The 11666-nt window shown below is 40.6% G+C and overlaps 1 protein-coding gene across 1 annotated transcript; it reads left to right on the top strand.

Moving 5' to 3' along the window:
• Positions 1 to 3767: 3767 nt before the first annotated feature.
• Positions 3768 to 10588, top strand: LOC134292381 (angiogenin-2-like). The gene is made up of 2 exons (XM_062957093.1): positions 3768 to 3890; positions 10358 to 10588. Exons 1-2 carry the CDS (start codon positions 3768 to 3770, stop codon positions 10586 to 10588), a joined length of 354 nt encoding a protein of 117 aa, XP_062813163.1.
• Positions 10589 to 11666: the final 1078 nt, after the last annotated feature.

Raw genomic sequence — 11666 nt, 5'->3', positions numbered from 1 at the left:
AGTGGTTTTCAACCTTCCTAATGCTGAGACCCCTTAATACAGTTCCTCATGTTATGGTGTCTCTCAACCATAAATTTATTTTTGTTGCTACTTCATAACTGTCATTTTGCTACTGTTATGAATCATAATGTAAATATCTAATATGCAGGATGTATTTTCATTCACTGGACAAAATTTGGCACAAATATGCCCAAGTTTGAATACTGGTGGCGTTGGAGGGGGGGGGGGGGGAGGAATTGATTTTGCCATTTGGGAGTTGTAGTTGCTGGGATTTATAGTTAACCTACAATCAAAGAACATTCTGAACTCCACCAATGATGGAATCGAACCAAACTTGTATTTTTAAAATTGAGATGAAGGTATAACCCAAAGTTGCGTCAGACATTGGCAGTTGGGGAAAGATTAGGCATGGACAAACTTGGGCCCTACAAGTGTTTTAGACTTCAACTCCCACAATTCCTAACACCTGGAGGGTCCAAGTTTGCCTATTACTGGGATAGACTTAAAAAGGTCTCTATCTGAACAAACCTGGAGCCAGCCACAGACTTGGGGGTTCATTCTTTTGGGGGCTGCTTTTTGATAACATACAGGCTAAACGTACCCAGCTCTTTACACCACTCCTCATAGGGCAGTGGTTTTCAACTTGTGAATCCCCAGGTATTTTGGCCGACAATTCCCAGAAATCCCAGCCAGTTTACCAGCTGTTAGTATTTCTGGGAGTTGAAGGTTGAAACATCTGGGGACCCATAGGTTGAGAACCACTGGCCTAAACCTACATCCAAGTCATTAATAAAGATATTAAACAGCACTGGACTGCAGACAGAACCCTGAGGCACTCCACTGGGTCATTTAATTCCAGGATAATTATGTATATTTTAAAAATGTTTATGTGTTTTAATTATGCTGTAACCCACCTTGAGCCACAGGAAGAGGCAGGTAAGAAATAAAATCATCATCATCATCATCATCAAAGAGAAACCTAACAGCAGTATGTCCTCCTCCAAGACTTTGCTGTCACTTTGTAGTATCTTTCTCTTGAGGCAAATGTTCCTTTCATCTTTTGCTTGAGGCAGACAAATGCTCCACTTAGCCTATTTGTCATCCACACTTGGAGGGTTCCATCCAACTCTTTTCTTATTTCCACCTTGGAGAAATAGTGGATGTAATATTCAAAGTAAAGCCTGTGAATACAATATGGCAAAATGTTCATGCCCATAACCTTTACAGTTTTAGAAACCCAGATATGAACGTAGATACTGTTTGAGGCAGAACATGCCCTTATGACATGTCCAGGGGTCTCTTGGTTATTAGAAAGCCCAAGGAATGGGAGTCCCCTTTCATCTTTATAATAACCTTGATTAAACATTATTTAAGAGCTCAGATTTTCAGGGCATCTTGCCCAACTTAATTCGAGATGGATTGAGCTATAACTACCATTCTCCACAAATAACATAGCTGAATAGTGGGAATGGTCAGAGTTCTAGTGCAAAGCATTTTAACAATCCCAAAATGAAGAGATTAGTTGGGGGGCATTTAAACTGTAAAAGGGCCTCTTAGCAGTTAAGATCTTGCAACACCTTTGTGGTTTTCTGTTATGAAATTAGCCCTGTCCAGTTTGATGGATTACTTCATATTTTGAGTGTGATGAAGTGGGGGGGCTCAGCTTCCTTTTACCAGTATGTACCCTCCCCAAATTGAGAAAGTCCTTATATAATGGGCTTGTTGAATTCGAGTGGAAGGACTCCAAGGAAGACTTCCAACTTCATCTCTTTTTCAACACCAGATTTCAGCGAATAAAGGTATGTGAAGAATACTCTCATCTTTGCTACTATATTGGGTAGACTACTTTTGTGTATAATGAGTAAAGTATAGGTAAGAAATATTAAATATGGGATTAGGATACACCTACACTGTAGAATGAATGCAGTTTGACACCACTTGAACTATGTTGGCTCAATGTTATGGTATCATGACAGTTGTAGTTTTGAAAGGTCATTTGCCTTCTCTGCCAAAGAACAATAATACCGTACCAAATTACAAATTCTAGAGTTCCATAGCATTGAGCCGTGGCAGTTAAACATGTCAACATGTATTAACTATATAGTGTAGATGCACCCTATAACAAGCATTTAAATATGGACTTATTTTACTCTCATGTATTCGGAAGAAGCGTGCATTTTGATATACAAAAGCCTTTTCTGTCATATTTGAGAATATTTGTGGACATTCGTACCTCTGCATGTTAGGATTTATGATCCTCTGTAGAACTGTTCTTCCTTTGAACAGTAAGTCTTCCAGATTCACTGATGTTAAGGGTATAAGACCACCGTGAGAGTGAAAAATGGCAAATACGAATATTGTTGTTTTTCTATTTGAGAGAACACATCCCTGGTAATTTCTAGGTCTTCCAACACAACTCCATGGTCAACCTCTGCTAGAAGTTGGTTATAAAATTGCTTTGGAGGACGTAGAGCAGTGGTTCTCAGTCTGTGGGCCCCCAGATGTTTTGCCTACAACTTCCAGAATTCCCAAACTGTTTACCAGCTGTTAGGATTTCTGGGAGTTGTAGGCCAAAACATCTGGGGACCCACAGGTTGAGAACCACTGACCTAGAGATTCTTAATATGTTTCTCTAGAAATCTCTAGATTCTGTAGTATGATTGGAGAAGGCTGACCATAGCATCACACTAAAGGATCTAGATATTCCAAGAGACAACATTTTAAAACAAATTCATGAATAATCAAATCCTCAAAAGTCAAAAACACAACTGCAGTGTGTGTTGCAAAGCTTGTAACTGCTATTTTGTTAGCTATGAATTGGATCCATCAATTGTCCCTCTCAAATGGAGAGATATCATGACACCTTTTATCCCTAGTTTGAGATATCAGCATGCAATGGATAGATCTACACTGCCATATAACTCCCAAGACTCCTTAACATTAAATCATGCCAGTTTAAGTGGTGTTAAAGTGGTGTCAAACTACATTAATTCTACAGTGGTGCCCAACCTTTGGTCCTCCAGGTGTTTTGGACTTCAGCTCCCACAATTCATAACAGCTGGTAAGCTGGCTGGGATTTCTGGGAGTTGAAATCCAAAACACCTGGAGGACCAAGGTTGGGAACCACTAGTCTTTAGATGCACTATAAGGGACCACAGAATTTAAAACGTAATATATAAATATTGTACTAATGCTTTTTGCAATCATGTATATTCAAATGTTGGCATAAGGCACTCAGTCACACCATGGAAATCAGATATTCTCTACTTCAGTGGTTCCCAACCTTTTGTCAGTCCTCCAATTGTTTTATTTCAATTTATTTATTTCAATTATTTATACTCCGCCCTTCTCACCCGAGAGGACTCAGGGCGGCTTACAAGTGGCAATTGATGCCGTTACACTGATATACAATGAACTAAAATGTTAAAACAGTTAAAACAGTCATAAAATACAATATACAAAGTTTAAAACAATGCAAAGTGCTTATGCCATTCATCCACCAGACCTTATACAAGAGCCGTTTTGGACTTCAAGTCCCAGAAATCCCAGTCAGCTTACCAGCAATTAGGAAATGTGGGAGCTGAAATCCAAAACATCTGGATGACCAAATGTTGCAAACCACACTCCTGAGACAATCAGTCCCAGAACAAGCTGCTAAGAACTTGCAAAGAGAAATACACATTATTTTTGAACTATTTCAAGATGAATATCTCCCTCTGCTGGCAAGCAAATCCTTTCACATAGGCTCTACTTTTGCAGATCTGACCATGAACTTCAAGGGATCTGGCCCCGTTCTCTTTGTGCTCCTGGCCGTGGTGTTCATCGTTGGGACCTATGCCGCCGACTATCAGACCTTCCGAAGGCAGCACTACGACAATCCCAGGAGCAACGTGGGAAACCGTTACTGCAATACCATGATGCAAAGACGTGGCATGACCAGACCCAACTGCAAGGGGGTTAACTCCTTTGTCCATGGCTCCAAGAGACAATTGATAGATGTGTGTGGCAGAGGGGGAAGGGCATTTGGGAACAACTTGCGCCGTAGCAATAGGAGGTTCTCTGTTACCACCTGCAGGCTTACCGGGGGATCCTCTCGTCCGCCCTGTAACTACAGAGAGAACAGGTCAAATAGATTTATTGTTATTGCATGTAGAGGTGGAAGGCCTGTCCACTTTGATGAAAGTCTGATCTAAGATGAAAACTGTACTGTACCTTTCTAGAAAGTCTCCTGCATTGAAAAATTGCTATTCCCCATCCTAGTCTAAAATTATGCTATCCTTCCCTACATTTAGTGTGAGAAATGTACTTATGCCATGTTCAGCTCACTGCTAAGCTAAGAGCTAAGCAAATATTTGTTCTTTTGGCTATTGTTATGTAGAAATAAAAAATCTGTTAATAAAACTGAATTTGAATTTATTGCATTATTTTGAGGGATGGTAAGAGAGAATGGTAGATTCCTTCCATAGCAATATTCAGTTCCTTATCATAGCCATCATGTGCCTTTGTGATTGCCAACACGGAGCCACTACGTGGTAAAACTGAAACTAACCACAAGGTTAATTTCAGTTCTACATTGCCTGGTCTGGGTGCCTTTAGGGGCCTCATCAAAAAGGCCAGATGAATCATGCCGCATCACATGGGGAAAATGTCACTCTCCTGGCAAGGCCTTGTGCTGGCTCCATTGGGATCGGCACAACACAGGAAGCCTCCTGTGTTGGGGGACAGAAAGCTTCTGGGGACACTTTCACCCCACTTGGGGGTATGGGGTTCACTGGAAGTCACACAACATCATGTGATGTCTGATGTGGGACTCTGTCCACTAGATGGGGTGGAGAAGGTGCTAAATTCACCCTGTCCAATGAGGTCATAGGATAGATGTTGAAGGCTCAGACAGAAAGGCAGAGTTGACATCCTCCAGCCTCCCTTTCTTGCTGATATTCCAGTTGCCAGCTCTCTTACATAAGGTGAAGTCAGAAGGTACATCTATACTGTAGAATTAATCTGGTTAGACACCACTCAAACTACCATGAATCAATGCTATGCAATCATTGCAGTTGCAGTTCTATAAGATATTTAGACTTCTATGCCAAAGAGTGCTGATGCCTCACCAAACTAAAACTCCCTATGATTCCATAACATTGAGCCATGGCGGTTAAAGTGGTGTCAAACTGCATTCATTCTATAGTGTATATGTACAAATCTTCAATTTAGGGGTTGTGTTCTTGGGCAAAAGTGAAATAATGTCACTCCGTGTGTCATACCTAGCTGGCATTTTTGTGGCTATGAACTATAGATGGGAATAGGGATGTGATGAAAATTCCCTACAGTTCACAAAACACATGGGATCTCTATTTCTTGATGTTTTGCTCAAGTTTTTTTCCCAAGATATGAAATTACTAACTGCTCAACCCCGTTGCAATAATTTGCAGATACTTTATACTTTAGAGCCTGGACTTTAATGGGGAATTTGATTGCAGGATGTTTTTATTGCTTAAGCATTTTACATAAAAAGTGCCTCAGCTATTCAAGCAGAGTATTAGGTCAAGCAGTTTATTCCAGGAGGTGCCATTCACTCTGCTTCTGAATACACTTCAACACATTTTTGGTTTAAGGCTTATTAGTGGAAGGATTGACTTCTCCTCTCCACCAAGCAGGGTTTCTAGAATGACGTAGCATATCAAATTTTGAAGTGAAGCACTGTGAACACATCTACACTGAGTAAATTGCTCCAGTGTACATTTGTCCTGGTATTGTCAAAACCAGACCCCCAAAATGATAAACCCCATAGTCTACGGCCCCATAAGGATGAATTGGGGTGCCCACACAGATCTCACTTTCCTTTAGTTTTACAGTTATGTTCATTAAACCCCGGTAAAATGTTGCACACACATTGCACACAGCTCAGGCCTCAGAGGATGGCGACACCTTAGATAGCACAATCCTCTCACAATACCCTGGGATGACACATGGAACACACAGTGGACTTACAACAGAGCCGCTGGGCCTTTTTCTGTTTTCCCCTGATATGATCTGATTTATTTCTGAGAATGTCTCCTCATCTTTGTCACCAAATTAGACCCCTCCCAGGGGTTCCCACTGAAATAGCCAACATCTTGAGCATCTTTTTTGTTTTCCTAACTGGCACCCACTGTATTAACCAGAGCTGGCATATCAAAACCCATTTTAACCCATTATCTCTTTCCCCACCACATTCCTTTCTCATTGTAACCCTATCTGAACTGACACAAGTCTTCAAAATACTCCAATGACAGTTTATTAAATTTCCTGCCATGTCCATGACCAACCAGTAATTATGATAAATGGAGCCCTGGGCCAACCAGGGAATAGATCCTAGTTGGCCATGTTTTGGACTAATCAGAAACCACCTTGGTATTGTCAAAGGCTTTCATGACCAAAATCACTGGGTATTTTTGAATAATTGTCAAAGTAGTATCAATAAAGTGTTGTCGAAGGCTTTCATACCTCAACCTCTGAGGATGCCTGCCATAGATGTGGGCGAAACGTCAGGAGAGAATGCTTCTGGAACATGGCCACACAGCCCGAAAGACATACAACAACCCAGTATCAATAAAACTGTATGTTTGCAATTATGGTATGTCATTCTTTGAGAGCACTGTCTCTGCTGACATCCTTTTTGGCCATTGAGAATAAAGCCTCTGATTTTGCTTTCAACCCATCTGTATCTTATCTCCTTCTGGAAGCTTGTCACACCAGGCTCCAAACCCATGGTTCTTGCCGAAGCTGAAATCACATAACACTAGAGCAGCCCTGAATTTGAAATGTATGTGCTGAATCTGTGGCTGGTGTCCAGATGGGCTTTGAACATCACCTCATCTTGTGTCTTGCCACAACTGCTCTCTGCTGATGACAGAGATCTGTGTAACCAGCAAGAAGGAGAGGGTCAACTGGCCTTCCATTTGCTGGTTTCATGGGTTGCTTATGCTGACATCAACAGGTGTGACAACTGAGACCAGGTATTCACACAGAGCTTCATGGCTGGCAGAAGGTAGTGGTGTCCACATGGGGATGAGTGATCTCTTTCCCATATGAACAGCACAGAGAAAGGATTATGACTGTTGTGTCTTTCTGGAGAGAGGGTTGGGCTAAAACCTGATCTAACTGTTCAGACTGCCACATAGCCTCGGGAGATCAAGAATGTAGAAAATTCAGGTAAAGCAAGATCTTTCACAAAGATCCAGATACATTTTTCCTCCTAATCTTGTGAAATTCCATCGTTCACTTGAGTGATTGCAGACACACCAAGAGGAAAGAACTAGCTGATGTTTAAATAAAGCAAAGCTTCATTTTACTGAGGTCAAAAGGCACTTAAAACTAGATACAAATGGAAGCTAATCACTTTGACTAGAAGGTAGAGTGGAAACAAGGCTTTGGCCATGAATGAAAGGTGGTTAGTAAGAATCCATGCGGCTCATTGATGAAAGGTGGCTAATAAGAATCCATGGGGCTCAATGACTTCAGATATTGGATTATTCATCATTCTATTTTTCTTAAGTCTCAAATAGAGTTGGTGACCTAAAAGTCCAAAATCCAGTCGAACTATTTCAGTTTCTTCCACCCGGTGAGGAGAAACTAAATGGGGTATCACTCCTGCTTTTCCCAGTAAGGAAAATATCAGGAGTATGTAAAATATAAGGAAGGGTGGTACAGAAAGCCAGAAATAAAGGCCGAGATCCCAATTAAAGAAAACCCAAGATCGGCTTTTGGGCAGAGATAAAATTATTCATAACTATACAATTAAGAGGCAGCATGGTGAGAGCCAGAGAAATAGTGTGTTGTAATGGCAGAGTGTTGGACTACAACTTTCGATTCAAGTAAATTTGTGCTGCTGAATTAAGGTATTCTATCCAGTCTCCCAGTATTTAATTGGAATAGTATATTATATCCAGAGAACTGGAAGGAGGAACTCCAAACAGAGAGTCTGCAGGAAAAGAAGACCATCAAAATCAAGCGTCATCAGAAATTCCTGATTTTCAGTGTTTACTACAAACTACCATGGATATCGCTGAGCAAAATACAGTTTTTTTAAAAAAATAACTCTACTAAATATCTAAATAAGACAGCAAAATGCTTGTGAGGGAGAGGAGACCCTGTGGGTAGGGTTGTCCCAAGACTTTTGATGCCTGAAGCAAAGAACGAGATTGTGGTGCCTTCCTATTCTATGCGCAAAAGCTAATGGGGCTGTTGAGTCTATTTTAAACACAGATGATGCAAATGCCACTCCACCATCCTTGAAGAGGCAGGTTACCCTCAGGGCTGCAGGACATTCTCCTCCAAGACTTTGCTGTCACCTTCTAGCATCTTCTGCTTGAGGCAACTACCTCAGTCAGCCTATCTGCTATCAGCCATGTCTGATTTTCATCTTGGAGGAATGATGGATGTGCTTTTCAACAGCCTGATTAAATGGTATCATAAATCGTTCGTAGCTGTGACACTGGAAGACACAGCCTTTAATTTTTTTGGAATTCCTAGGATGTATATGGATATACTATTTGGTGAAGAAGGGACCCCTTTGACATGTCCAGAGGCCCCCCAAAATCTGAGAAACCCATGGAGCGAGTCACTTTCATACTTTTGTGGGAAGATAAAATGTTCTTTAGGAACTTAGGCCCCTTCCACACAGCTGAATAAAATCTCACAATATCTGCTTTGAACTAGAATATATGGCAGTGTGGACTCAGATATCGCAGTACAAAGCAGATATTGTGGGATTTTCTGCCTTGATATTTTGGGTTATATGGCTGTGTGGAAGGGCCCACAGATTTTCAGGACATTTTGGACACTCTTGCCCAACCTGTTGACATAACTCCAGACTAAGCATGGGTAGATTTCGGCCTTCCATGTGTTTTGGACTTCAACTCCCACAATTTCTAACATCTTGATGGCCAAAATTTGCCCATGCTTGCTTCAGACAGACTGAGCTATAACACCCATCCTCTACAAATAGCATAACTATCTGTACAGATAGCATAACAGAGTAGTGGGAATGTTCTAATCCCAAACATTTCAACCATTCAAAACTTGAGGAAGATTTGGGGTCATTTAAACTGCAAAATGGGCTCTTAAAATAACCTTGTGTCATCTATGTGGTTTTCTGTTGCAAAATTGGTCCTGTCCAGTTCTAGGTATGACTTCCTTATGTGATTGTGGTGAGGTGGCAATCTCACCATGTACCCCTCCCCATACTAGCAAAGTATTTATATATCAGGTTCTTTTCTAAGTGTGGAAAGACTCCAACCCACACTTCCTACTTTATCTCTACTCCAAATTGATTTCCTTTCCAAGACCAGATTTGGGTAAGTAAAGGAAAATGGAAAATATTGTCAATATATGAGTAGACCCAACTTCTGTTTGCAATGAGTGAATTCTAGCTGATCAACATTAAACATGGGGGTAACATAGGCCTCTAAATCTGTTCTGAATTCACTCACACACCAGAAAGAATTATTTCAAAAAGTTTCACCTCAATGGGAGATTATTCCAAAATGTTTATGTACTGTTTTGATGACTTGTTACATTTTGCAGTCTTTAAAAAAAATGTAGACTATGCAGAAACCTAGTTGGGGGGGGGGGTGTTTGGGAAAAATATTGGGGATGGTTGCATGTTTCCCCTCACAAACCAGTCTTGAAATTGACCATTTGTACCTTAGAATCATAGAATTATACCCATTAAACCCATTCTGCCATGACGGAACACAAATTAAATCACTTCCAACAGATGACCATCTAACCTCTGTTTCAAAGCCTGCAAAGAAGGAGACTCTACCACACTCTGAAGCAATATATTCCACTGTCAAACAGTTCTTGCCATCAGGAAATACTTTGTAATGTTTAGGTGGAATCTCTTTTCCTGCAACTCAAATCCATTGTTCCAATGTATTCCGATCTCCAGAACAGCAGAGAACAAGCTCGCCCCCTCCTCAATAAGACATCCTTTCTAATACTTAATGGCTATCATTTCCCATTTCAATCCTCTCTTCTCCAAGCTAAGCATATCCAGCTCCCTACATTGTCCCTTATAGGGTTTGGCTTCCAGACTTTTTGTCTCCCTTCTCTATATACCTTCCAGCTCATCAATGTCATTCTTGAATTGTGGATCCCAGAACTGGACACAGGGTTATTCCCTATAAGGTCTGACCAATGCAGTCTATAGTAACTTTTAGTAAGACTATGACTTTCCTTGATCTAGAGCAGGGGTCCCCAAACTAAGGCCCGTGTGCCGGATGTGGCCCTTCAAGATCATTTACCCATATTTCTTAAATAAAGATATTAGATAGAGACTGGCCTCTGTGTAAGGTTATTGGTGCTCTGCAGCCAGGGTCCTGACAACGACACCAAGAATAACATCATATCTGTATGTGGCAGTGGAGGGGAGCCTTATGGGACGAGATTGCGGCGTAGCAAGAAACAGTTCTCTGTCACCACCTTCAAGCTCACGGGGGCCTCGACCCGTCCACCTTGTAACTATAGAGAGAACAAGTCAAATAGATATATTGTTATTGCCTGTGATAATAATTTGCCTGTACACTATGACGAAGGTCAGATCTAAGATGAATGCTATGTTCTAAATGCCTCATAGGAGACTACTTAAAACATAATACGGAAATTCAATAATAATAATAATAATAATAATAATAATAATAATAATAATAACAATAATAATAATAATAATAATAATAATAATAATAATAATAATAATAATAATAATATATTTCAAAAATCAAACAAAAACTTTCATTTAATTCTCCATTTCTGTGTCTTCATTTTGGCTTTTTTGATTTAAATTCCTCGGCCTTTTGGTAAGATCAAAAAGCATATTTAGGCTTTATAGAAACCAAACAAATAAAATACACTGTCATTTTGAGCTTTGCTTCATTTCTTGAACCATATGTAATCTGATAATCACTGATTTATAAACTCTGCAAATGTATTTAATGGTGTGATGTCTCATTTTATAGTTGGGTTGTAGCTCCTCTCTCTCCCCCCACCCTCATTTTACTATATTTCATTCTCCAAGTATGGGATGATATGCATGATACGACTTGCTATGTTCCTTTGATGTTGCCTATCCTAGTGCTTCTGACCATTTGAGGATCAACCAGTAGGATGGCTGTCAGATTTCTCCTGTCGCCCCAAGAAAAGATGATAATACTCTTTATTTTCTTTTACTCACCCAAATCTGGTTTGGAAAAGGAGATCAATTCAAAGTAGAATTGATACTTTGATTGCCACCATGCAGGGCTTCTAAAATGGCACAACATATCACATTTTGAAATGAGGAACTGTGAATGCATTCATACCGGGTAGGTTACTCTGGGGTATATTTGTCCTGAAGCAGCCCTGGATTCAGCATGTATGTATTAAATCTAGGGCTGATGTCCAGATGGTCCAGATTGGTTGAGTCTACAACAGTGGTTTTCAACCTGTGGGTCCCCAGATGTTTTGGCCGTCAACTCCCAACTGACAGCTGGTGAACTGGCTGTGTTCTCTCGGAGTTGTAGGCCAAACTCCTGGGGATGCACAGGTTGAGAACCACTGGTCTATATGGACATCACCTCATCTTGTATGTTGTTGCCATTGCTTCCTGCTGACTACATAGCTCTCTGTGTAACCAGCCAGTGTAGATG

This window comes from Anolis carolinensis, chromosome 6 (genome assembly GCF_035594765.1).
Source record: "Anolis carolinensis isolate JA03-04 chromosome 6, rAnoCar3.1.pri, whole genome shotgun sequence".
NCBI classification, from domain to species: Eukaryota; Metazoa; Chordata; class Lepidosauria; order Squamata; family Dactyloidae; genus Anolis; species Anolis carolinensis.
Note: the sequence above shows the minus strand (reverse complement) of the source record. Positions and strands in the feature narration are given on the sequence as shown.

Coding starts and splice junctions, on each gene's coding strand:
- LOC134292381 (XM_062957093.1), top strand. CDS start 3,768: ATGAACTTCAAGGGATCTGGCCCCGTTCTCTTTGTGCTCCTGGCCGTG. Junction 3,891..10,357: donor ACGACAATCCCAGGAGCAAC/GTGGGAAACCGT, acceptor CTCTGCAGCCAG/GGTCCTGACAACGACACCAA.